The following is a 24,933-nucleotide window of genomic DNA, read 5'->3' on the forward strand; positions in this document are numbered from 1 at the left end:
ACGTAAACTGCTTCCCGCATGGACACTGGTACTGGTAGGCGTAAGCTATCCTGATGGGTAGTAAAAGAAGATGATCTTCCTATCTGAAGAGGAAGCTGCATATCATCTTCTTTTACCGCTCGTTAGGATAGCCTACGCTACCAGGTACTACCAGATCTGTCCTCGCACTGTCGATAATTTGAGAGTTCGTTACTGCATTTCCCGATATAAGGTAACGAAATCAACGTCTGCACTGTATTTGGCATGGCGATGGAATGCGTCCAGGTCTAGGACCAGGACAGCCATCAGTCATCAGATCTTGACATAGATTCCCATCGAAGTCCTCGATTATCTTTGACAAAACATGCCACAGGTGTGTAAATGCCCTGTCCATAGTGGTCACCATTTCCCCCTCCTTAATGTCTTCGTTCAGGGACTGTGTGACATCAATGTTCGTTCAACGAAGAGGTGTGAGAACACTGACATAGCTCGAATGCGTTTGAGGAAGCTTTCGTGGTTCTGGCTTGGTACAAGTTGGTCACTCTCCAGATTGCCTGTTTATCCATAGTCCATAGTCTTGTGATGAGAATGAATAGTTACAAATATGAGCCGAGCTATGGCCAAGTTCAGATCAAATCGAGCGGCTAATTGGGCCTCATCAACGAGAACACAGAAAGGGCATATCTCCCCCCAAACCAGGCTATCCCCCCCACAGCTGCCCAGGTAAGCAATCCCTTGGTCACCACAATTCCTTTGATGATTGCAAACGTTCTTTTCTCGTTGACCCGCGGAAACTCCGCGTTTGGGATATCTTTGTCCAAATACTCACAAAGTGGCCTCCAGCCATCCTCCGCCTTGAATTCCAGGACCTCGCGCCCTCGGTCCTGCGCAAGCTTCCTCACTGACTCATTATACCTCTCATACAAAGCCCCCGTAAATATATCCGTCTCTCCGTGTTTCTCTTTGCACCAGTCCAGAATATGCATGTTGAGTTGATACCACAGGCGGTCAGTCTTCCACCAGAAGCCAATCCAGTAAAACTGGCGGGTAAAGAAGAAGCTCAAGCTATCAAAGCAGCTCTTCGCCCATGTATCAGGGCGAGGACGAACACTCAACACAACCTTTGCATCAGGAAACAGGTCCATCAAATCAGAAAGGAAGAATATCGCTGGCATATCGCATACAGCCGCATATCCATCTACCAGCTGATGTATAAGTTTCTGGCGTCGGCGCGGATCCTTCTCGTGCTCAGCATCTAACAAGAGCTGTTGTCGGTCTGCATGTGGGATTATTTGGGCCATATGCAGGCATGGGTCGAAACCAAGCTCTTCCAGCGCGGCTTGGAGGGATGATGTTGCGGTACGAGGTAGTCCAGCCCCGATGACTAGGAGTGCGGATTTGCCCGTTGGGGCTTGACGTGGGTCGGTGATGAACCGAACCATCGTGAGACTTAATCTATGGGAATAATGTGATAAAAACTGAGACTTTCTTGCTCTGCACTGGGTAAAATGGGGAGTATGTCGGGGTCTTTGTGATATTGTTTAGAAGCATGGGGCTTCCTCTCATCTGACGTCAGCACAAGAAAAAGACCTAAGTTTCGGGCCAGAAATGATAGTTTCAGGCCCGCCATGCGCCCAGAACTATGCCCATGGGGGCAATATACATGAAACCAGAGATAAAGCCGGGGTTTTTCTCAATGCTGGGGAAACCCTAACTGCTTACCTGCGAAACTGCGGGGTGAGGATGAGCCGTAGAGCGGACCTAACGATCAGTCTTCGCATTTGCCAATGTTGTTTCAGACCCTAATTTTCATTTTCAGTTACAACAAATCCCCCTAGTGGGGCGCGCGGTGTTCCCTCATGGCATCTGCGGTGATCAGAACTGTCGCGCCTGTGGATGGGCTTCAAGCCGTGTGACGTCATCACTGCAAGCTGCTCCTGGTACAAATTGGAGTACAAATTGGAAACCGGAGCTCACCTGGTTCGTGGGCTTTCCTTCTTGACCAAACTTCCTTGTCTGCAAATCCCGCTGCTTAATTTCTCTTCATGTCGGAATCATTTGCCCTTCTTCGCCGTCGCCGCAGCGACGAGCTCGCCAAGCTTGCCGATGAGCATATGCAACACGATCTCCAGGCCGACGATCGAGATGCGCTCAAGTCAGCCGCCTCGACTGTCTCGTCCTGGACAACTGTTGGATCCGCGGTGGGCCTTGGGCTTGGATTGTATGCCGCGATTCGATTAAGAAGCACGCGCAAGGCATTCTTCGCCGCTGTTCGTGCACAGGAGAGGCCCACCAAGGTCGTCTTCGCGGACGGGCGAACCGGTACGTTGCATGCTCCCACCTCCCAATTGATATCCTTGACATGCAAAACTAACGAGAGACCCATGTCAATCAGAGCCCATTCCCGACCTCACGCCTTTGCTGAAGCCCACACCCCTTGGGGACGTCGCAACGTATTTCTTTGCCTCGGCCGGCGGCCTATTCCTGGGCGGGGAGCTTGGTATGGAGATCATTTCCTGAAGATTTTCTATCCCCCAACTTGCAATTGAACTAACCGTGAGTGACTAGGTTTCGCAGGTGGGGCGGCCAGCGGAAGCCGGGCAATCACAACCAACCCGGAGAGAAAGAAGAGAATCGAGACTGCGTTTAGAAGATTCAGAGCGGATGTGCTACGGAGGGAAGCAGATGCTTTGGATAAAGGTGCAAATGTTTCAGACATGATGTTCTAATTTCCAGCTACAACTGGTCCCATAATACTATGAGCAAAATTCGCCTGCCCCGAGTTTGTCACAGAAAGAATCCAGGTAATGGACTATCCTCGCCCAGCACTGCAAGCTCCTCCATACTATCCGTTCTTTCATTCTTTCAACTGCAATTGCGTCGAGGCCCCTCTCTTCTATCGTTTTCTCTCCAGATCTAGTAGCAATGAAATGGCAGAAATCAACGCGCAGCGAGCAGTGGCCCCTACCGAGAACCCAAAAACCAAACCCCGTGGATACGTACGTACCCGCAATAGAAAATAGAAACTAGCAAGATTTCATAGGACGCGTTAAATGACCGGACAAACCTCGCTGGAGATATATATATTAGATCCTGAAATGACACCACCAACTCTCCCAAACAAGATGAGCAAGCCGATTGCTGTTGCTCGTTTGGAAGGGTTGGGGATGCCAGAGCAACCTGCGATGATACTGGCATCTCCCCCCCAAACTGAGTCAAATTTCATTTCAGTTATTTATCCAGTTATAAAGCAAAGAGGCGTTCGGTGAGTTCCACCCCCTATACCGCTTTATTTAGAAGCTAACCTATATCATCTACAGATGTCAACCTAGTGTATACGAAACGGATTGCCGACTTTGATCTGGACGGATCGGATTGTATTCTTCAGGTCCTTTTCGATCATATCGCCAAGCTGCAAGATTTATCCTGTCGGTTTCGCCAAGCATCTGGTACAGTCCTGGTCTGGTATTAGCGAGTCACCAGCCACTCACAGGCCCTTCACCATCCGCCTAGAGATAGAAAGATATGAGTTCGGCCAACTCTGCTCGCCAACAAACACATTCCGGCTAAGAATTGAATAGGATAATGGAGAATGCGCCCAAGGACGCGGCACGAGTACTGTTTAGGTTTGTGTTAGGCAGCGACATTGATCTGTGAGTTTGTTCCTCACACTTGATCGCTCAATTGAGAGTCGGTAGTGCCGGAATCTATCCATGGTTTTATAGTTCTTGAGAGGCAGCGCTAGATCAAAACTTCCCATCATATGACGTCCGCAGTGATCATTCAAAACGGAGAATCATGTGGGGGCCGAAGGAGCGGTTGTGTTCTCTCGTTCTCGCCTCTCGCCTGTGAAAGGTCTTCAATATGCCACCGACAACAGCAGTAACAAATCTCGACCTTCTTCCGCCAGAACTACTGCTCCTGATATCACAATATCTCTCTCCGGTGGATTCCACTTGCCTGGCACTTTGCAGCCATCGCCTCTTCTCTTTATCATTTCGGGATATGTTGTATGGGCCATCTCCTCAAGGTGGCCTAGGAAGTCCAGCGGATGATCTGCGTATCGATCTGTTGACCAGACTCACTCGGCATTTGCCGGAATACTATCTCTGCTATGCTTGTATGCGATTGCACCTCTGGCGACACGTCAACTTACCAGCTCCGGGTTTCAAACTCAGGAAGAAGTGCTACGATGACTTACCCTGGGACAAAGGGAAGAGCCTGTCCCTCTCACTTTTTTATTTTCAATTCCCCACTTTCTCAACCCATGGATTTCATTGGGTACACCTCTACCTTGCCATGCGGCAGTTCTACCTGGGTCCTTCGTTTGGTATCCCATTAGAGTCACTATTGTATACCGAGGTGACGACGTGGAGCTTTCCCTCAGCTTTTTACTCCCAGAAACAGATGTCGGAAGCCAAATTGCATCCTGGCAGGAAGACCGGCCTTCGATCCGTCGAGGCACGAATTTGCCCGACGCCCCCGAGCCTCTGTCTACGCATACAGGAACTTGCGATAACTAGTCGGCAAAGTGCATCACATCTCTTTTCCTGGGCAGATGCACCTAGAGGTCTGCCGGCATATTGGGACTCACTTGTCCAATTTCATGGAAATAATCAACTCTGTATTTGAAGCCTACTGCCAACAAGGAAAAAGTTCTGCCAGGCTCTCGAATCAGGGGAAATGCCATGAATGCAATACAGCTTGGAATTTGGACTTACGAGAAGTGGAGGTTGACGACGTGTGTCTTATTCTCACACGCTGGAAGGACCTAGGGCCAGGACTAAGCGCAGAGGATCTCCGGTGGAGAATTCAACTACCATCAGGGCCCTTTGTGTCGTTGAATACGAATATGTTAAATGATCCGCGGAGGCGATTCAAGATACATGCGAGAGATTCTCAGGGCCATTGGTCTCAAAGATTGTCAGTGGATGACAAGTTGGTTCGAAATTGGGGCGCTTTTGAGAGGTCGGCGTTATCGACGTATTATGAAGCAACGGGGGCCTAGGCGCTGGTTCCTACAGGGTCATGAAGACGAGGCCAAGCGCAGGTCGGAATGTGTTGTGATCTAAGTGCTTAGGCCTGCTTAATGATACCCACCCTATGTTTAGGCATGGACGTTGTTGGAAATTGAATCTAAGAATTATACCTCAGGTTATGTGCCCTGAGCGTACTATATACCATAGGAAAGCTCCGGCGGACATTATCCGGTGTATATAGATGCATACTTCTTGAAGAAGGCCAACGCATGTTGAATACGTAAGAGCTAACCATCTAAGGAGAATGCCGACTAGGTGCGCCCGTGCACAAAGTTGGAGGAAGGAGGGTACTCCATCTACTCCAATGTGGGGGGCTGTCTGTACATCGGAGTTGTCCACGGCGGACAAAGTCCGCCGTATACCCCACTCTCTTATCAATTGCACTTCCGAATCCTGGGATTGGGGAGCTTCCCTTTATAAAAGCATCCACGTTCTGCCATGTCTAGTCTTCAGTTGTTTCGCACGAGCTTCAAACGACCATCACCTGGAAAGTTGTCTTTGCACGGACCCAAGGCAACCTCTCGTTCACGTCGTATCCGCCCCTTCTCCATATCAAGTTATCACGCTATGTTGACCACCGAGCTGTCCGAAGCCGAGGTATCGGCACTGAGAGCCAACAAGGAGCGACTGGCGAAAGACCTGCATCATTCCTGTCAATGGGGGTCTGGGATTAGATGGGGCAAGTGAGTATCGCTTCAGCGCCTTAGATGTATACGATCGAGAGGTGGGTGGGGGGGGGGAATGAAGAGCTAACCGCCCGTAGTGATCCAACCGACACGGGAATGCAGCGCCTTGCGCTATCCGCAGAAGACAAAAGCGTTCGGGATTGGTTCATTCAAACTATGAAGGATCTTAAATGCGAGATCACTGTGGATGAAATGGGCAATATCTTCGCCGTGCGCCCGGGGAGAAGAAAGGACGTCCCCGCTACATTCATCGGCAGTCATCTTGATACACAGCCCACGGGCGGACGATACGATGGAATCCTGGGTGTTCTGTCGGGCGTGGAAGCCCTTAAGAGAATGGATGAGATGGGCCTTGAAACTGAGGGAGGAGTGGGAGTGGTCAACTGGACTAAGTATGGAACCCATCTCGCCATGTCTTCAGGCATGGGCTAACGATTTCATAGCGAAGAGGGGGCACGCTTCCCAGTGAGCATGATATCATCGGGAGTGTGGGCAGAGTGCATTCCATTATCAAAAGCCCATAACCTCCAAGAGGTACCGACGGTCGCATCTCTCCCGACGGCTGCGTCGGCCCCGGAGACCATGAAGACTGCGTTGCAGAAGATTGACTACCTAGGCAGCGTGCCATGCTCCTACAAGACTACGCCCATGGCAGCGCATTTCGAGTTACACATTGAACAGGGCCCGCACTTGGTCTCGGCGGGCCAGCGAGTCGGTGTGGTCACAGCAGTGCAGGCTTATCGTTGGTTCCGGCTGAAGGTAGTCGGGCGAGACACGCATACCGGCACCACGGCATTTGAGCACCGTGCAGATGCATTGTTTGCCTTTGCACAGATGATGGTGCGAGCTCGAGAGGTCGCAGCCGCCAAAGGATGTCTGGCTAGCGTGGGCATCGTCGAAGTGGCGCCGGGAAGTGTCAACACGGTTCCTGGACAGGTGAGCTTCAGCTTGGATATCCGTGGACCAGAGACGGCGCTAGTTGCCGAGGTCGAGAAGGAGCTGCGCAGCGATTTCGATGCGATCGCTGCGAAAGAAGGCGCTGGGATTGGCAAGCCTTGTCGTGTTGAGTGGACGCTCGATTTTGACTCGCCTGCCGTGAAGTTCCATGAGGAATGCATTGATTGTGTTCAGCAATCCGCTCATGCTGTTGTTGCGGATGCTCCGGTGGCGGACACCAAGTCCCTCGTTCGGCCCATCATGAGTGGTGCGGGCCACGACAGCGTGTTCACTTCGAAGCGGGTTCCAACGAGTATGATCTTTGTGCCATGCAAGGATGGAGTCAGTCATCACCCTGAGGAGTTCTGCTCTGCGGACGATTGTGCTACGGGAGCATCGGTGATCCTGCAGGCGGTGGTGCGATATGATCGGAAGAGATTCGCATCGACTACTTCCTAACCACCGTCGACTGACGTACATGATAAACCCACCGGATGCAACCTATCACGAGGGCCAGTTAGTAATGTAGCTCAGGATCGCCCGTCTGTGCGGGTGTTTACGAGGAATCTACGCCAACAGCAAAGTGCACTGAGTCATGAGTGTGCCATTTGAGTCTAGCTACACTATAAAGCCAGCGATATCATTTGAACTTTTTTGATTTTTCCCGTACCCCAAAGTCTCAGAAACAAGGGGCCGTAAGATGATGCACCAAAGACCAGCCCGTTTCGGGATCACAGTTGCGGATGCCTACTCCGGACCGAACGTCGATAACATCAGTCCCTAGGATGACCGAGCAGTGGATGACAGGACACCAAGACATCAAGAGGAGGAAACTCCCTTACTGGGGAGCAGCGGGAGCACCACGGCCACGGCCGAAGCCACCACGGAAGGAAGGAGCGAACTCGCCGGGGGCACCGCCCTCCTTGCCCTCCTCGCGGCGGCGGTAGCCACCCTCGCGGCCACCCTCACGGCCACCCTCACGGGGAGCGCGGGGACGACGCTCACGGTCCTCACCGCCCATCATGCCGCGGGGAGGAGCGTGGGAGCGCTGCTGCTTGATGTGGGTGGCGGGGACAACCTCAGCGGGGAGGTGGAGCCACTCGCGCAGGTAGTCAAGACCCTCGGGGGTGAGGGTGTAGTAGTAGTACTGCCACGAGAACTGGGTCTTGACGAAGCCGCGGGAGTTCAGCGACTGAAGAGCCTTGATGACCTGTGGGTAATAAGTCGTTAGCACGGTGGTGTTTGCCAGTGGTGGTCGGTCGGTTTCATCTTACATAGAGGTTCTTGGTGTCGATGTCACCGTGCTTAGGAAGGTTGAAGTCCTTCTTGGCCACGAGCACACCCTCTATAAGTCGAAAGTCAGTCAAATTTGTTCAGATTCGTGTTGGCTCATATTGAGCGCATCGACGTTGGGCGGACTCGAGGGAGTCGAGGCGTCGGTGAGGGTGTTGGGTCACATACCGCGGAAGAGGTACTCGTGGATCTTCTTGCGGTCGTCCTTAGGGATAAGCCTGGGCTATTGTCAGTAACTTGACGGTATCGCAAGAGGACTGGGCTGCAATCTTACATTGTCGCGAGTTCCTGGCGCAATTCGGGGAATCGCTTTGACAACGTCAGGAAAGATGGGTGATTTAAAGGTTGGAGAGTGGAGCTGCGCGCAACAAAGTGCGATATTCCTTTTTCGGGCGGTTCGCTAGGGTTGGCGCCCTAGTCGCGCTCTTTAGGTCATCTCATGTGACTGAAATGCCCATAGGCTGAGTCATCCACTGTCAGTCACATGATAGGCAGTTTCCAGCCGCCGCCATCACGGGTCTTATCTGAACTCCGTCAACGGATAGCTAGGTCTCTGTCCAACTAACGTCTCTCCACTTCAACTATCCCATACAAGATGGCGCCCTCGAACGTGAATATTCTGCTCTCGTCCTTTCCGGGACTCTCGCTCCCATCTACTCTCACGTTCTCGCTCCCATCTACGGCGAGCGTCTCAGACCTGACAGACAAAGTCGCCTCATACCTTCCATCCTCGCTTTCTCTTGAACGGCTCATCCTCACTACAACCAACAACAAGCAAATATCGTCCTCTTCTTCGTCCCTTCAGTCTTTGATCACCCGCGACGATGGCTCCGCCACAGCGCTCCTTCCCATCCGCCTCTCCGCGCCGATGTGCGGTGGTAAGGGTGGATTCGGATCTCAGCTTCGTGCCGCTGGTGGGCGCATGGCCAGCAAGAACAAGCGCAACCAGGGCGACAGCAACAGCTCCAGTCGTAACCTTGATGGTCGCCGTTTGCGCACAGTCAATGAGGCAAAGGCACTTGCGGAGTATCTCGCCGTTAAGCCCGAAATGGACAAGCAAGAGAAGGAGGAGCGCCGGCGTCGGTGGCAAGCCGTGGTGGAGCTGACGGAGAAACGCCAGGATGAAATCAAGAATGGTGGTGGAAAGCAAAAGATCGATGGCCAATGGATGGATGACAAGGAGGAGATAAACGAAAAGGCACGGGAGGCGGTTCTTCTTGCGATGAAAGATGGCGCATGGACGGACAACCTACGCGATGCGATTCTGGGCGGATCGAGCACGAGTGCTAGTGAAGGTAGTGAGCAAGCGACCTCGTCCGGCTCGGAGGAGGATCTGGATGAGGAGGAAGAGAATGGGGAACCCTCAAACGACGCTGCGGGCCCTTCTGTGCCTGCGCAAAAGCCTGCACCTAGGCGGTTTATCGGGTTCGATGATGACGACGAGTTCATGAGCGACTCGGAGGATGAGGATGCGGATGAAACCAACAGCAAGGGCAAAGGGAAAGCGCGCGCTTGAAAGGGCAAAAGATGGGTTTCTGGTTCACGGCTAACGACGGCGTTTATACTTCAAACGGGGCTTATGGAGTGTGTTGGTACTCAGCGATTATTACTGTGTCAATAGCTTAAAATTCTTGCCCATGATGGCTTAATCCAATTCTTTCCTGATCTGTGCATCTCAACATATATCTGGCTCACCCTAATAATTTTGAGAGCCAATTCTACCTGTTGCAGATCATTAGGTGTGGCAAAATACTGTTCATGGAACTTGCCCGACGGCGCTGCTGCTATCAGCCTTATCGATAACACCTTTCGCCAGCGAAAAAAGCTCCGCCCAAACTCCGCAGCCTACTCCTCCTGTACGCAACCATGTCGCCTTGCGCTCGAGGCGCATTGTCTAGAGCCCTACGGCTCGACAGCCTGCGCGTGGATGTGAGATCATATCCTCGGCGAATAACATATTCGATCCGCCCGCGATGCCGCCTTGCGCCGCCTGCGATCAACAACTGCCTTCACGTCGACTGGAAAACACAAACCCAGCGCCGCGATTTGTCCACCACGCGTTTCCAAAGACAACAATCCGATGTTGAGCATCTGACTGATGTGCTACCAACCTGCTGTCCGGGCTGTGGCGCTTTCTCGCAAACGATTGATCCAGATGAACCTGGGTACTATGGCGCAAATCGGAAGCAGACTCGGAAGCTCCTGGCCTCAAAGCGAGAGGCAATCGAGCCAAAACCTGCAGCAATGGACGATGTGACCGACACTGTCGCAGAAATTAATGACCAGGGGGAAGATTTGCAGTCGACAGTCCCCAGACCTATCCAAGGTTGGTCCTCCAATAGATACTCCCGGTTGAGATATCGAAAATTCAGTTCCTGACCCAAGCCATAGATGGCGCTCTGTTAGATGATGTTCTAGTACCAGAGAGCTACCCCTTTCAGTCTCCAGCACGCGTTTCCCATGTCTGCGATCGATGCCACGACCTTATACACCACAATAAGGCGGTTTCCTCCCCCAAGCCCTCCGTTCATTCCATTCGAGATTTGATGAACGAGTCCCCTTACAAGAACAATCGCGTATACCATATCTCGGATGCTGCCGACTTCCCAATGTCCCTTGTGCCACGTATCCATTGGGCACTCTATGTTCAAGAGCAACGTTCTAAAAACCGACGGTCCGCTAACGAGAAGTACTCCGGAGGGAAGAAAATGCCTACCCTCAGCTTCATTATTACACGCTCCGACTTGCTGGCGGCCACTAAGGAGCAAGTGGATTCGAAGATGGAATATATCCGCACCGTGCTCCGTGCAGCGTTAGGCAAGGCTGGAAGAGACGTCAGACTGGGCAATGTGCACATGATTAGTGCCCACCGTGGCTGGTGGACCAAGCAAGTCAAAGAAGAGATCGCCGAGCACGGTGGAGGAATTTGGGTCGTTGGCAAGGCGAATGTGGGAAAGAGCAGCTTCATTGAGGCGTGTTACCCGAAAGACTCGCGGCGTCTCGCGAATATGGCCGAATGGATCGAATCCCAACGACACGAGCACGAAATTCCCAATCAACGACAGGCATCGCTCTTGGATCCTGAGAGTCTCCTTCCCCCCCGCCCCCGCGAGGAGGCGTTTCCCGTGCTTCCCGTCGTGTCCTCTTTGCCAGGAACAACAGTGTCGCCTATCCGAATTCCGTTTGGCCGCGGGAAAGGCGAAGTAATCGACTTGCCTGGTCTCGAGCGTGGCGAGCTTGAGGATTACGTGCGTGATGAGCACAAGCGGGATTTGATCATGACCAAGCGGATCAAGCCTGCTCGCTGTACCGTCAAACCCGGCCAGTCGCTTCTTCTGGGCGGCGGGCTGGTGCGCATCACTGCCGTGGATCCGGAGCATACTATTTTGGCTGCGTGCTTCGTGCCCATCGAGTCTCATGTCACCAAGACAGAGAAGGCGATTGAGGTGCAGAGCGAACAGCGAGCATATTCGGGAACCGTCCTCATGAAAGAAGGGACTGGTAGCACGATGGCCTCGGCGGGGAAGTTTGACTTGCAGTGGGACACCACGGCATCCAATCTGCCCTCCAGCGTCGCTAAGGCCGTCAAGGACAAGGGAATTCCTATCCCGCAACTCCCATACCGTGTCATGTCGGCCGATATCCTCGTGGAGGGGTGTGGCTGGGTCGAAGTCAGCATCCAAGTGCGTTCCAAGCGCCGCGCTGACCCCGATTCCCCGACCTTCCCCCAGGTGGAAGTGTTCACCCCCAACGGCAAACACATTGGTACTCGACCACCGATTGAATGCTGGAACTTTATTGCAGAGAAGCTCAAGGCAGACAAGCGCAAGAGACCACGCTTGAGGCACCGATATAGCTGAGCTGCACCCTGGGCGGCCCGGAAATGGGTGGACATACCATGTACATTAACCTACGCATGTAGCATAGCGATTGGCGTTCTGATAAACTCCTGTAGAATATATCCCTCCATCTCCGTTTCCCCTTGGCTTTTCTCATTTCCTCCCCTGATATCCCAACGGGTGCCTATCGCAACGAACTCCACCCTGAGGGGCAGGTGGGGACCTTCTGAGGACCGTCCCGCGGACAGAACTACGTGCTGGCATCTTTTCGACCACGGAAACGGCTACTCCGAACGCTACAGAGTCCAAAACGCCCTTTTAGCGACTATTCCTTGAGCATCTGAGTAGAATATAGAATTTCTCATCTCTTCTTGATCAGGCCATCCAGGACAGGAGGCACAGCCCGCTCGGGAGTTGTCAGTAGCGACCCCGCTTGTTGGGATAGGACATCGCACTCAGAACCAGACCAGCTACAAAACTTTGCTTCTTCCCCAGGATGCTTTCATCGCGAGGACTCGACAATGTCCAGCAGCTGGGATTGCCTTGGCGGTTCTCTCCCACGCCAACTTATGACCCAGAATCCAACCCAACGGGCCTCATCTCCTTTGCCCTGGCCGAGAATGTATGTGCCTCCTGCCCTGCGCGAAGAGCGAGTCTAACTGTCGACTAGCGGCCAATGCGAGAGGAGATAGTCAAGTATATCAATCAAAAGGTGGTCCATTCGCAATCTCCTGCGCGATATTGGGAAAGGGATCATAAACGCTGATGTCTCCAATAGGTTGAGTTTACTTTGGACTCCGTCAGCTACAGGTCCAGCGCAAAGACAACTGGTCGGCTACCAGCTGCGGCTGCAGCGCATATGAGTCGGATCATGAAGACTTATACGCCAATTGAGCCAGAGCATGTCATTACTGCGGACTGCCCGACTTCCCTGGGCAGTATGCTCGGATACAACCTTGCGGAGCGCGGCGAGGGTATTCTTGTCAATCGGCCTGTTTATGGGCGTTTCGAGCTAGACTATGGCGTGGAGGCGGGTGTTCAGATCGTGTACGCGGATACTGCGACAGAAGAGGCTTTCACACCCAGTGCAGTCGACAAGTACGAGCAAGCTTTGACGGCAGCGGAGGAGCGAGGCGTGAAGATTCGCGCAGTGCTTCTTGTGAACCCGCACAACCCTGTTGGTGAGTTAATTGGAAGTAAACGAAGGGTACGTGGAGAAGTCTGATGCTTACATTGTTCATGTTGGATAGGGCGCTGCTACCCCGAAGAAACGTTACGGGAAATTGCCCGGTTCTGCAATGAACACAAGCTCCATCTCATCAGCGATGAGGTCTATGCTTCGACTGTCTTTGAAACAGACGACCCTACGGCAGTGCCCTTTACGTCACTCCTCGCACTCGATTTGAGAGGGCTGATAGATCTCGATCTTGTACATGTTCTCTATGGATTTAGCAAGGTACGCCATCCCCACTTCATTGTTCTTCGCGCTTGCCTTTTAATATGGAAGTACCTAGGATTTCGCCTCCGGTGGCCTGCATCTTGGCTTCCTGATAAGCCAGAACGAACACCTTCGCCAAGCCTGCAAGATGGTTATGTGAGCCTCTCCTCTATGCGTCACAAGCTATCTCACGCGAGACTGACCAGTTATTTCAATTATAGGAGACTGCACAGCCCCTCCCAAGTAGCTGTCACAATCGGCACGGCCATCCTTGAAGACCAAGTCTTTGTCTCTAGCTTCATCAAGAAGACGAGGGAGAGGCTGGCCGCAGGATATCGGCTCGTCACTTCCAAGCTGGACCAGGAAGGTATCACTTACATCAAGGGCGGGTAGGTCAATTCTTCCCTCGAATGAGGACAGATGGTCCATCATATTGACTTCTTGTTTCAGAAATGCCGGCTTTTTTGTTTATATCGATCTCTCTCCATTCCTCCCGGATGATGGCGTCTCTGTTCGAGAGCGCGAGTTTGCCCTTGCACAAAAACTCGTTGATGCGGGTGTTTTCCTCCATCCCGGCGAGGAGCATTCGAAGGACGCGGGCTGGTTCCGACTGGTGTTTTCTCATGATGAAAACACGCTGGAGGAAGGGCTTAGAAGGTAAGTGATGCCGTTCGTTGGTGCCCTCAACAAGCGCTGGGCGACTTGTATTGACAACTTGAATGATAGATTGTTGAGTGTGCTGAAGCCTACTGGCAATTATGTGTTAGCTTGATTTATTATTATTATTTTTTTACTTCATCGATGCCGAATGATTTACTTTCCTGGGTCAGAAGCATTAAAAGTCAGAGAGTTCTCATATCTAACGGAAATAAGTGTGGAACCATGGAAATGCATTTATTCTTTTTCTTTAGCATAAGCTCATCAAACATGAATTTCTGACAAACAAGAAACAAGATAGAACCCAGTCATTTCTTCCCAGAAACAGGGTCCACTTAGTCAACGTTGGTAAACATGAAACTAGGCTGGCCAGGCACAGAGTTCTCAGCACTCAGACCCTCCCGAGTCTCACCAGTGCCGACAACCTCGCCAGTCTTGCCACCCTCATTGACAGCAATCACCTCAATCTCCTTATAACCAGAAGTGCGCTTGAGGCCGCCAACCATCTCGGAGAGAATGGCGAACTCGTCGAAAGGCAGCTTGCGCTCGAAGACGAGCTCGGGTACCTCGCGGTTGTTGATCAGGCGGCGCTTCAGAGTCTGGACGAAGGGCATGGCCTTCTTCATCTCACCGAGCTTGCCGACCTTGGCGTTCAGATCCTTGTCATCGATGGTGACGGTCAGAGAGTCGAAGGCATCGCGCACCAGATCGATGTACTTCTCCTGCCAGGCGGGGAACTTCTTGGCGGCGAAGATAGTCAGCTTCTTCGGCTTGCGCGGGTCGAAGGTCGAGGCCTTGCCCTTGGACAGGCGCTTGGTGAACTGGGCCTCGGAGGACAGGATGTTGGAGGCGGTGTTGCGAACATAGTTCTGGGCAGCAGTGAGCTCCGAGTTGGGCTCAGGGACGGTGGGGAACTTCGCGAAGTGGATGGACTCGGACTGGTAACTGGTTAGACTGAGGCTCTCGGTACAATCTGAACTCTGGATTGGGGGGAGGGGACTGACCTTCTTGAGCACCTCGAGCCACACGTATTCGGCCCAGTGAGGAGTGATCGGTGCAAGCATCAGAGCTTGCAGCTCGATGTAGCGCAGGATAATGTCCCGGTGCATCCCGACGCCAGCAGCAGAGGCGGCCTCACGGTAGGTATCACGAGCAGCGGTGAAGTCATACAGACCAGACTTCAGGGCAAGCTTGAAGTTGGTGCTAATGAAAATGTTAGACGCAAGCTCTCCATATATTGACGTGATGGAAACAAAACTTACTCCTGGTAGTGCTTCTGAGTCTCACGAACGAGGCTGTTCAGCTCGTTGTCGAACAGCTTGTCAGAGAAGGCATCGGCGGCGCCAGTGCGCAGGGAGGAGTCCTTAACAACCTCCTCGATCCACTCCTTCAGGGTGAACAGACGCAGAATGTTGCTGTTGGCAACAGTCTCCTCGAAGTTGGCGTCCTCAATGCTGTCACCGGCATCGGCGAAAGCGATACGGGTGGCATCGGCTCCGAACTTGTCTACGGCATCCTTCAGGGTCAGGAAGTTACCGGTACTCTTACTCATCTTCTCGCCGTTCAGCAGCAGGTGACCGTTAGCACGGACGCCACGGGGCCAGTACTCTGGCGGGAAGAGCGCGACGTGGATGTACAGGAAGAATGTAAGGTGGTTCTGAATCAGGTCCTTGCCGGAGACACGGACATCCAGAGGGTACCAGTACTCGAACTCACGGCGCAGCTGGAGGAGAGCGTCCTTGTTGATGCCGCTCTTGGAGACCAGCTCATCGCTGATCTCACGGCGGGTGAAGATGTAGTCCCAGACCTCGTCGGTCATCTGGTCAGCAGTGATGTTCAGAGAACCGGTGGTCTTGCCGTAGCGGTCACCGTGCAGGAGGTGGGCGATGGTGTAGTAGGCCATATAGACAGTGCTGTCACTCAGGGACTCAACCAGGAACTGGGGGTCCCATGGCAGCTTCGAGCCCAGACCGTAGGTACGAGCGCAGGCCCACCGGTTCAGCCAGGACATGTTTTTCTCGAAGCCGTGCTTGGTCTCGGCGGCATAGGTGTTGAGATTGTTGACGACGTAGTTCAGGGTCTCCTGCTGCCACTCGGCATCGTTCTCGCCGTAGTTCAGGAACCACTGACCGAGGTAGGCAACAACGCAGTCATCACCGGAGCGAGAAACAACCTTGCCCATGGGGTCGGCGAAGGGGAAGGCATCGTTGCTCTCGTAGAGAGACTGGCGGATCTTGTCCTTGACGACGCTAACGGGCTCACCCTTGAATTCACCCACGATCATGGTACCCTTGTAGAAGCCCTCGGTGTACGCAAGATCCTTAGCCTCAGCGAGCTGGTTGACGTCCTTCGGTGAGTTGATCTTCAGCTGCTTGATCAGAGTGGGGGCAGTGAGGTTGCCATAGGTAGGGGTGTCGATCAGAGGGAAGATTTCCTTCTCAGCCCACTCCTTCTTGATGCCGTAGTAGTCGGCCTTCTTGATCAGGTCCATCAGAGTGGCGTAGTCATCGGGGCTGTCCGAAGGCACGGAAGTCACAACACCAGTACCTTTGGAAGCTGAAACGCTGTCCATGGGCAAAATGTACACACCCTCCTTGTGCAGAGACAGAGGAGCATTGACAAGAGTACCAACATAGGCAGAGCCAGGGGCCTCGAGGACCAGAGGCAGCTCATCCTGGGTCTTAGGGAAGGACCCGCTCTCAAAGAAGTGTCCCTGGAACGCCATGTTCCAGGCAGCGCGCTTGGTGACAATAACATATTCCTTCTCCTTCAGCTTGAACAGGCCGTAGTTGATCTTAGGGCCAACAAAGCAGTTGGTCTGGCCGTACATGGTCTCAGGACGGAGGGTTGCGGGAACGAAATAGACCTTCGCATCATCCTCAATCTTGCCCTTGACAATCTGAGCAATCTCGGGAGCCCACTCCTTGACCTGGAGCTTAATGGCAGTGTATTCCTGGGGCCCAACGCCCTCACCCTCAGTGCGGTCGTGGTCCATGCAAGGCTGGCCGTCCTTGGGCGAATAGATCGTGTAACGGTTGCCGTACATGATCTTGCCCAGCTCGTGGAGGCGGTTCATTTGCCAGCGGACGAAAGCATCGTAGTAAGGGTTAGCGTCAGTGGTGACAAACTGTCTGCGCCAGTCAACGCGGGCACCCATGCTGTCCAGGTCACGGACGGCGAGGGGGGGAAGTGGTGCAGCCAGTGGTTGGCATCGGCGAACTGGTGAATATCCTCCAGAGGGACACCAATAGCCAGCATGATCTGGAACTGGTACTTCATCTTCACAGACTTGGCGGCGGCCTTGCTCTTCTTGCCCGAGAACTTCTCGGCCTGGGCCTTCGCCTCAGGCTTAGTCTCCTGAGTGGGCGCAGCAGGGACGCTGGCCTCCCCGTCCTCCTTGTAACCTTCAAAGTTTTGTCCAAACAGCTTCACCTCATCGCGCAACTTATCGGCACAGGCCTTAATGGGCATGCCGGTGCAGTGGAAACCGAGCGGGAATAGAGCACGCTTGCCCTCCATGCGGGCGAATCCGGTCATGAACTCGACCTTACTGGCAGTGAAACTGTGTCCAGCGTGCAGGGTACCGTTCATGTAGGGGTAGGCCATGGTGCCGAAGAACTTGGGGTGCTTCTCACGCAGCTCAGCGGCGGACATGCTGCCCTGAGGAACCTCCGCGAACGACGGGGCATCGACCTCGAAGACCTTGTTCTCCTTCCATTGTGCCTGGTATTTCTTCTCAATTGCGATGAGCGAGTCACGCTTCTCGGTCTGAATAGGGTAAAGTTCAGTTAGCAACTATCATTATATACCCAAATAAAATTGGGGGAAAGCGGCCGATGGATGGGGGGAGGGGCAAGCAGTCACATTTTCGAGCTTCAGGGTGTTTTTTGTGCTTTCACTCGGGTCGAGCGCAGCAGCGGACGCAGCAGCGGCTGCCATAATTATTTCAGCCGGATTGAACCCTGATTGCAAGATTCCCGAGGGGCAGGGTAACGAAGATCGCGGGGTGATATAAAATCGAGCGGGATTGTGCCAGTGAGTCAAAGGCGGTAGAGATCCGTTATCTGTGACTGGCTGTCACCCAAGGCCCGCGCCTTTTTTTTTCAGCTTCATCTCGACAGCAGTGACTACGTGGAAAATGAGTCATATTCAAAAGTTAGATAGTGACTCCTTAATATAATTGGGTCCTGAATTCAGAAATGGTCGGATAAGATATTGGAGTAGATCTGGTAGAGAAGAGAGGATGTTGTAGAAGGCTTTCGGATCACGTGCTGCCATATCACGGAGCAACTTTCGAAGCGCAACGGAGTTTCGGCAGTCAAATTTCCCCAAGTCAACAACCCCTCGCCCTAAGCTTTGTGAGAGACCATTGAGGAAGAGGCACACTTTATCGGTCCCTCTTTACCTTCTGTCAGTTTCAAAAGTCTCTTCGCAGCAGGGCCAGCCCCTGTGCGACCCATTCGGTCATCATGGTGAACCTGTTCAAGCGCATGCGGAAGTTGAAGACTGTAAGTCATTCAGAACCGCGGCATGGCTATGCTCAATTGCTGCGGATATTATTTAGGAAAAGGATTTCTGGCTAACGATGCTTCTTCTCGTACAGAGGGTAAAACTCTCCCACTCCTCCCCGTCAAGCATGCATCCCCCCGAATCTTCCTAGATATCGGACTCGAACTCAAACCTCCGGTCACAATCACGACCCTTCCGATCCATTTTTCAAGAAACACTACAGGAGCTTGCAAACTAACCATTCACTCACACCCAGATCCTCGACATCCGTGCCGGCACCGGTGCCGCCATCTTTCCCAGCACGGCGTCCGCCACAAAAGAATTCCCCCCGGTAACCCGGCTGCACCTCACATACGCCCGCAAGATCTACGGGGGCCACCAAGGCGCACGCCACTTCTGGCGCAGCTGCCTGCCGCGCTTGAAATACCACAATCCTGGTGTGCGAATGACCGTGCAACAAACCGACGATCAAGACACCCCGCCCGCGCTGACGATCTACTTCGCCGAGCGGCTCAGCAGCACCGCATCCGCGATTGTGGGCGCTAAGAAAATCACCGACAAGCACGCCCCGGCGCCGGCGAGCGGCGAGCAGACCGCCGTAGTGGATCTCAAGGACCTGAGCTACAAGGAGATCTGGAGCCGGGTGCAGGCGTCGACAGGGGCGGAGGAGATTCCTGCTAGTGCGGAGGACGAGGCGGAGCGGAAGCGGTTGGAGGCTATTACGGCGAAGGCTGGGAAAGATCGCGAGCGTATACAGGGGATGCGGCAGGCGAAGAAGGATCAGGAGCGCATGCTGGCTGAGGCCCGTGGTGAGGTTGAGAAGCTGAAGCAGCTGTGAGACGTCTCCCCTGGTTGGGGAGGTGACGTGGCTCGACGCGGTGTGTGATTGGTATCGTCCATTCGATCTTTCTGGTCTCTGTTTATCTGCCCCCGTGTCTGGGGTGGAAGGGGGACCACCTGTAGCATAGTATACTAGCATCTCTGTTTTTCTTTTCCTGTACGACCATGTATTTTGTGGGAATCATCATGCTCAGGCATCTTGAGGGTGCACTGAATTATTGTGAAAAGCTCTCGTTTGCAAGACGCTCGCTGGCGGCTGGTATAAAGCTAAAATGAATACAGATGGCGGGTCTCGCTTGGTCGTCATCAGAAGGAAGAGAAGAAGATGCAGTGGTCAGTCTGGTCCGAGTCTCACGGGGTTGGAAAGATCGAACCCAGGGGAAGACCGAGATCCAGACACCAGATATGGAACGAGGTGGCGCAATATACATGATCAGAAGAAGACATGAGAGCAACAGCAGCAGGGAGGCGTACTCGCCAAGCCGAGGGCCCCATGAACGCAAACAAGTCCCCAAGCAATCCCCACATCCGCGCCTTTTATGCATGATCGGGGTTGTAGCTGGTCTCGCCCAACATACTTTGCCCCGTGGATGCCGACGGCGTCGGCGTCGTCGGTCGGTGAGAGGAGGGCTCGCCGAAAGTCGAGAGTCCGGCAGGAGGGCGCCCTCCAGCTGCCGCCTGAAGTCGTTGGTCCAAGGCCTTCAGGGCCAGCGCGCGCCTCCGCTCGGCCTCTTCCCGCTTGCCCGAGCCGCGCGCTCCTCCGCGCGAATTGTTGAGCAGCGTCGGCAGCCCCGCTTCCTCTCGAGCCAGCACCTGCTGGTTTCCCGAGGCGATTTCTGCCTCCGAGAAGGGTGTGACGATCCGCACTGCGACGAGCAGCGCATAGATCCGGTCGGCGACGAATGCGATGGGGGGCTGCATTACGTCGGGAAACAGGCACGCGAAGGCAAAGGTCTCGCTGGCATCCCCCTGGACCCCGCGGCCATTGGTCGAGGTACCGGTGAGATCGGGCTGCCGCTTGTAGAATCGGAGGTAAGTCCAGCTGGACAGGAGGCCGAGCCAGGCCAAGACGGCGGCGGTGTCGGTTCCGATGATCAAGCCGCTGAGGGTGTTGAGGAGCAGGAACAGGGCGGGGAAGTGCTTGACGCGCATCTTGACGAGGCCCTTGAAGATGGCGACCGTATGCTCGGGCACGAGCTGTTTGAAGGCGACGAGGAAAGAGGCTTGGATGGCAACGCCGCCGCAGATTTGGGTGAGACTATACACGGGGGCATTTCCACGGTCAGTATTCAGTTCCCACGAAGCCCGGCCACACTGGACCAACACCAAAGGGCAAACCTACGCTCGGCTCGAGGAACCCCCGAGAGCACCCCAGATCAGATAGAATGGCACTATCACGGCGTTTGGGATCAGCGCGACGGCCACGATAAACTTGGCGAATTCGCGGGACCCCCACGCGCGCTCGAGATACTTGCCGCCATAGAAAACGGTGGCGGCATTAAGGAGAACGGTGAAGATGTTCTGCTCCACAAAGGTAGCCGTGAGTAGGGTCCAGGGGTAGTAGTAGAAGAGGGAGGGAACGAGGGTGAGGTAGGGAATGATCGGGCTGCTTTGGACGCTGCCGGCAGAGGTGTCCAGTTGGCGCCATCGGGCGATGTTGTAGCTTAGCGACAGGGCCAGCAGGCTGATGAGGACAGCGCGCGTGGCCGGGGGGATGTTGACTCGGACGGGCATATTGGCTCGCGGCGGACGCGAGACCGCAGGGCGTGTCGACCAGAATCGACCAAAAGCCCGGAGGGTATTGCAGAAGGTGAAGGAGTTGGGGGGGGGGGGGGCGGGCTGAGGTTCCGCCAGTGGAGACTGATCAGATTCGCCGGGGAGCGTACAGCCATACGAGACTGGCGGGCACTCTACGAGTCCATTTTCACGGGACGGACGTCGACCGGAAAGAGAGAGTGTTTGCGCCCATCTGTACCCGGTGGTCTACGGAATCTTATATCTTGGGAACCCGAGGTGGAGGATCGGGGAGCTCCTTTGTGACGGGACGGGCGAGTGAGATGGCGGTTCCGCTGGGCCCGGCACTGGCGTGAGGACGGCATCACCACCGTCACCCGAACGGCCTCTAGGGAGCAGGCTCGGCCCTGGCCACGCTGGGTGACCACACTGCAGGGCGACAGTCTCAGGCTGAGGGAGACTGGCAGCCCTGAAGGAAGAGGGAACAGGCCCGAGTGGAGCCCCGTTCGGCGTGGATGATGTGCAGTGTCTCCCCCAATTCAACCGCGCGATCCACCTTGGCCCTCCAAAGGCAGGGAAGAAACGACCAGGGGGAGATAAGCCCTGGAGGCTGAAGGGGTTCAAGCGAGCCACCCCCCGTCCATCGGCCAGTCCATCGGCCGGTCGTCCATTGTGTCTATAATTAATTGTGTCCAGAGTCCAGAGTCCAGAGTCCAGAGTCCATAGAGTCCATAGTGCATAGTGTCCATGTCCTTAGTGTTCGTCCAGAGAGAGCGACTAGCTCCTCGTTCTTGTCAGCTGTGCGGTGTGGAGGACGCCACCAGCGGGATTCGCGCTGCATTCAAGATTTGAGCCCACTTTTAGCCTTTGCGCTGGTGGCTAGTGGCTCGTGCGCTTAACCTCGTCTCTGGACGTCGCTGGACTTTTGAGGACTGAGGACTCGGGACTCGGGACGTGGGACTCTAGCCCTGCTCTGCCGCTTCGATCCTGTGGATCGAACATTGGCGCTCTTCCTCTCTCTCCCTCTCCTTCCATCTTCTCCCGTGAAGGGTGGCATGTTCCACGATCGATCTTGGGCTTGAACCCGCCAATCGACCGGCCCATCTGGACAGCCTCTGCCGTCTTCTCCCCGTCCCGTCTCTGGTCCTCCAAACCTTTCCTATTCCACCCATCTCCAACCACGTCTTCCCCAGCGAGCCAGCTCAACCAGCCCATCTAACCGACGTGCCCATCTCCCCCGAAAATTCCAACCGGGGCCTTCACGGCGGTTCGGAAGGTCTCGATTCGCCCCCCCCAGTCTCGCCCCTCCGGCGCGCGCTTCGAGGCCCGACGCTCGTGTTCCTGCGCTCCATCTGGTCTCCGCCGTCAGAGCCTCCACTTTTTGATTTTCACCTTCCCTCGCGGAAGCCGACTCGTTCTCCCCTCTGGTATGTTCGCGGCACTTGACTGGTCGCACATGTAATCATGGCACAACCCGACCTGACATCGCATCACGTCAACTACCTAATATGGCGGTACGTACTGCTCCCCCCGTGGATCCCCATGCGCCGCAGCTCCAGATCTAATCCTGCTTCCCCGTGCGCTCTAGGTACCTTCAAGAATCAGGTTTGTAGCTGCCCTTTCTTTCCCCTCCCTTCGCCGTGGGATACGACTTGATCTTGCGATCAACTTGGGCGCCCATTTCTCTCCTGCTCTTCCCCCCGCGGGCCCCTGTCTAACATCGTCCCACAGGTCATGGCGACGCTGCCGTATCACTGCAGCGCGCATGGTACCCCGACCCCCAGACGTTGCCCTTTGCGCGTCACATCAAAACACACGCGCTGGTGTCGCTGGTCCAGAAGGGCCTGCAGTACCACGAGCTAGAGTCCTCTATTGACAAGGTGCGTTTGCGCGCGACTCTTTTGATTAGTGTTACGCCGGGGACATCCTTCTCTCCACCCCCCTTTCTTCCTCCCTCTCGCTTTAAACGCTGGTTCTAATGGCGAGCCACAGGAGGGCAACCCCATCACGCTTACACCTACCGACTACTTTTTCGGACCGGAACCCTTTGAAGTAAACACCTTGAGTAGCCGCGATGAGGCGACCGCCGCTCAACTACCTGCGCCGGAGCCGGCGCACGACCGCATGACAAATGGCCACCCGGTCGAGGCTCCCGGCCAAACGACCCAGAAGAGAGAGACCAACGGCGATGAGTCGATGGACGTGGATGAGGCCGAGAGCAAACCAGGTAGCCCAATGCCCCCGCACCCGCACTCGCACTCGCACCCAATGCCGGACGTGGACGGCGACGGCGACGTGAGCATGGGGACGATGGGTCCCGAAGAGGTCCCCCAGGAACCCACCCTCAGCACTGGCAGCAGTGTGGGCATCCAGATCTCTCCCGCCAAGGCCGCCGATTTGACTCCCGACACCGCTTTGCTCGATGAAGATCACGTGCTGTCCACCAGCTGGCGCCCGCGGGATCCCACGCTACTCGTGGCCGCCGGCGACACCTTCTGCAGCTTGTGGAAGCTGTCATCGTCGACCGCGCCGGTGCAGAACAAGTTCCTGGATCTCAAGGGGACGGGGGCATATGTATCCGGCGTGGCGTGGGATGGCATCGGCGCGAAATTGGCCGTGGCCTCCTTCCGCGACCTGAAGGGAAACGTGACCATGTACAATGCAGACGGCAATGTCGTGGATTTGTTGCCCGACCTTCCCCGGGTGATCAGTGGGTTGTACTGGGCCGATGAGAGCCCTCAGCTGGTGATCGTGGCATCGGATGAACGGACCTCCGAACTGGCACTCTGGGACGACAGTCGACGACCCGATGTATACCCGCCGCCCCAGGTGATCGACAACCAGATCTACGACCTTGCCTGGTGTGGACGCCACCAGGTGTTTGCCTGTGGAAATGGCGCCATTTACGAATGTGAGGTGGACAATAACATTCGCCTGGCCAAGACATACCCCTCCCAAGATCCCGATGCGGCCTGGACTTTCATCCGCTGCGCTCACACCACCAGCTATTCCGTTGCAGTCACGGCGAGCGCGACCAGCTCGACGATCTGGATTCCCACTCATGACATAGTGATCGAGACCGCCCACCAAGACGTCATCACAGCGATCGACATTCGTCCGCAGTCGCCATCGCCAGCGAAGCCGCGGAACAGCTCCATCCTCATTGCTTCATACTCGGCTGATAGCACCGTCGGTGTGTGGCAGGTGGACCTCGACTCGAAACAATACAAGTCCGTCCACCGCCTGCGCCTCGGATCCTCTATCCCCGCCCTGACCGGCGGGTTCTCGCCCGACGGATATGCACTCGGCGCCGTCAGCAAAGACCAGCTGTTCATCTGGAACGTCGAGCGTGGCGGTGATCCGATGGCTACGTGGAATGCTCCTTCTGCGGAACAGGTCAAGGAGGACCCGGACCGCGCAACCCATGGACAGAATGGCCATGCACCATCCAATCCAGACCGTTCCCTGTCATGGGACCCCGATGGGAAGAAGCTTGCGTGCGGCTTTGGAAATCAGGTAGGCTGACGATTCACCACCTCGTAATAAGATCGGATAACGTGTTGACTCCTCTTCCCAGATGGCTATCGTAAATCTACAGCGGTGACGATCCTAGCATCGCCGTTACAATCACAGAACCTTGATGGACATCCTCTCAGTCACTCCTCCAATTCACCCCAATAACCGCGGGGTTTTCTTTTACTTCCAAAAACAAGATTCTACTGTCGGACTGTCTAATAACTTGACTTCCAATTCCTCAAACAAGGGGAGGGGGCTTGATTGTGGCAATTCCGAGGCATTTCCCGCTCCGCCTCCGTTAGGTTTGATCTCTTTGCGCCCATGGCGGCAACTCAACACGCTACCCTGGGACTCATATCGCCCAGGGGCACCCAAGGGTACTGGGAGGACGCACCAGCCAAGAGGAGCTTCTGCTTCCGCCCGTATCCCGCCGACACGCAAAAGACGAACGGGTGCCACCCGCGGTG

At 54.7% G+C, this 24,933-nt stretch overlaps 11 protein-coding genes across 11 annotated transcripts; 7 read left to right on the forward strand and 4 right to left on the reverse strand.

Annotated features, from left to right (window-relative positions):
• Window positions 1-623: 623 nt before the first annotated feature.
• On the reverse strand, window positions 624-1,421 carry N7482_003590 (sulfotransferase family protein; the record flags this gene model as incomplete). Its single annotated transcript, XM_056685715.1, has 1 exon — window positions 624-1,421. One exon carries the CDS (start codon window positions 1,419-1,421, stop codon window positions 624-626), a length of 798 nt encoding a protein of 265 aa, XP_056544457.1.
• Window positions 1,422-2,024: 603 nt separating this feature from the next.
• N7482_003591 (uncharacterized protein) lies at window positions 2,025-2,708 on the forward strand (the record flags this gene model as incomplete). Its single annotated transcript, XM_056685716.1, has 3 exons — window positions 2,025-2,301; window positions 2,375-2,479; window positions 2,548-2,708. The coding sequence occupies 3 exons, from the start codon at window positions 2,025-2,027 to the stop codon at window positions 2,706-2,708; spliced, it is 543 nt and encodes a 180-aa protein (XP_056544458.1).
• A 2,748-nt stretch (window positions 2,709-5,456) lies between these two features.
• Window positions 5,457-7,099, forward strand: N7482_003592 (M20 family metallo-hydrolase; the record flags this gene model as incomplete). Its single annotated transcript, XM_056685717.1, has 3 exons — window positions 5,457-5,701; window positions 5,782-6,096; window positions 6,148-7,099. 3 exons carry the CDS (start codon window positions 5,457-5,459, stop codon window positions 7,097-7,099), a joined length of 1,512 nt encoding a protein of 503 aa, XP_056544459.1.
• A 379-nt stretch (window positions 7,100-7,478) lies between these two features.
• Window positions 7,479-8,391, reverse strand: N7482_003593 (40S ribosomal protein eS10; the record flags this gene model as incomplete). Its single annotated transcript, XM_056685718.1, has 5 exons — window positions 7,479-7,850; window positions 7,915-7,985; window positions 8,102-8,151; window positions 8,208-8,242; window positions 8,380-8,391. The coding sequence occupies 5 exons, from the start codon at window positions 8,389-8,391 to the stop codon at window positions 7,479-7,481; spliced, it is 540 nt and encodes a 179-aa protein (XP_056544460.1).
• Window positions 8,392-8,528: 137 nt separating this feature from the next.
• Window positions 8,529-9,449, forward strand: N7482_003594 (telomere maintenance SDE2 family protein; the record flags this gene model as incomplete). The annotated part of the gene is made up of 1 exon (XM_056685719.1): window positions 8,529-9,449. One exon carries the CDS (start codon window positions 8,529-8,531, stop codon window positions 9,447-9,449), a length of 921 nt encoding a protein of 306 aa, XP_056544461.1.
• Window positions 9,450-9,799: 350 nt separating this feature from the next.
• N7482_003595 (uncharacterized protein) lies at window positions 9,800-11,793 on the forward strand (the record flags this gene model as incomplete). The annotated part of the gene is made up of 2 exons (XM_056685720.1): window positions 9,800-10,259; window positions 10,325-11,793. The coding sequence occupies 2 exons, from the start codon at window positions 9,800-9,802 to the stop codon at window positions 11,791-11,793; spliced, it is 1,929 nt and encodes a 642-aa protein (XP_056544462.1).
• Window positions 11,794-12,268: 475 nt separating this feature from the next.
• Window positions 12,269-13,982, forward strand: N7482_003596 (uncharacterized protein; the record flags this gene model as incomplete). The annotated part of the gene is made up of 8 exons (XM_056685721.1): window positions 12,269-12,394; window positions 12,443-12,484; window positions 12,551-12,953; window positions 13,023-13,228; window positions 13,287-13,366; window positions 13,432-13,599; window positions 13,661-13,867; window positions 13,937-13,982. 8 exons carry the CDS (start codon window positions 12,269-12,271, stop codon window positions 13,980-13,982), a joined length of 1,278 nt encoding a protein of 425 aa, XP_056544463.1.
• Window positions 13,983-14,202: 220 nt separating this feature from the next.
• Window positions 14,203-17,806, reverse strand: N7482_003597 (leucine--tRNA ligase CDC60; the record flags this gene model as incomplete). The annotated part of the gene is made up of 4 exons (XM_056685722.1): window positions 14,203-15,070; window positions 15,130-16,998; window positions 17,043-17,635; window positions 17,732-17,806. 4 exons carry the CDS (start codon window positions 17,804-17,806, stop codon window positions 14,203-14,205), a joined length of 3,405 nt encoding a protein of 1,134 aa, XP_056544464.1.
• Window positions 17,807-18,336: 530 nt separating this feature from the next.
• On the forward strand, window positions 18,337-19,214 carry N7482_003598 (mitochondrial 54S ribosomal protein mL61; the record flags this gene model as incomplete). Its single annotated transcript, XM_056685723.1, has 2 exons — window positions 18,337-18,375; window positions 18,633-19,214. The coding sequence occupies 2 exons, from the start codon at window positions 18,337-18,339 to the stop codon at window positions 19,212-19,214; spliced, it is 621 nt and encodes a 206-aa protein (XP_056544465.1).
• A 539-nt stretch (window positions 19,215-19,753) lies between these two features.
• Window positions 19,754-20,950, reverse strand: N7482_003599 (rhomboid family protein; the record flags this gene model as incomplete). The annotated part of the gene is made up of 2 exons (XM_056685724.1): window positions 19,754-20,474; window positions 20,559-20,950. 2 exons carry the CDS (start codon window positions 20,948-20,950, stop codon window positions 19,754-19,756), a joined length of 1,113 nt encoding a protein of 370 aa, XP_056544466.1.
• Window positions 20,951-22,414: 1,464 nt separating this feature from the next.
• On the forward strand, window positions 22,415-24,554 carry N7482_003600 (WD40 repeat domain-containing protein; the record flags this gene model as incomplete). The annotated part of the gene is made up of 5 exons (XM_056685725.1): window positions 22,415-22,464; window positions 22,539-22,555; window positions 22,682-22,830; window positions 22,943-24,466; window positions 24,528-24,554. 5 exons carry the CDS (start codon window positions 22,415-22,417, stop codon window positions 24,552-24,554), a joined length of 1,767 nt encoding a protein of 588 aa, XP_056544467.1.
• Between the last annotated feature and the right edge of the window lie 379 nt (window positions 24,555-24,933).

This window comes from Penicillium canariense, assembly GCF_028826845.1.
Source record: "Penicillium canariense strain IBT 26290 chromosome Unknown utg000002l_segment0_segment0, whole genome shotgun sequence".
Taxonomy (NCBI): domain Eukaryota; kingdom Fungi; phylum Ascomycota; class Eurotiomycetes; order Eurotiales; family Aspergillaceae; genus Penicillium; species Penicillium canariense.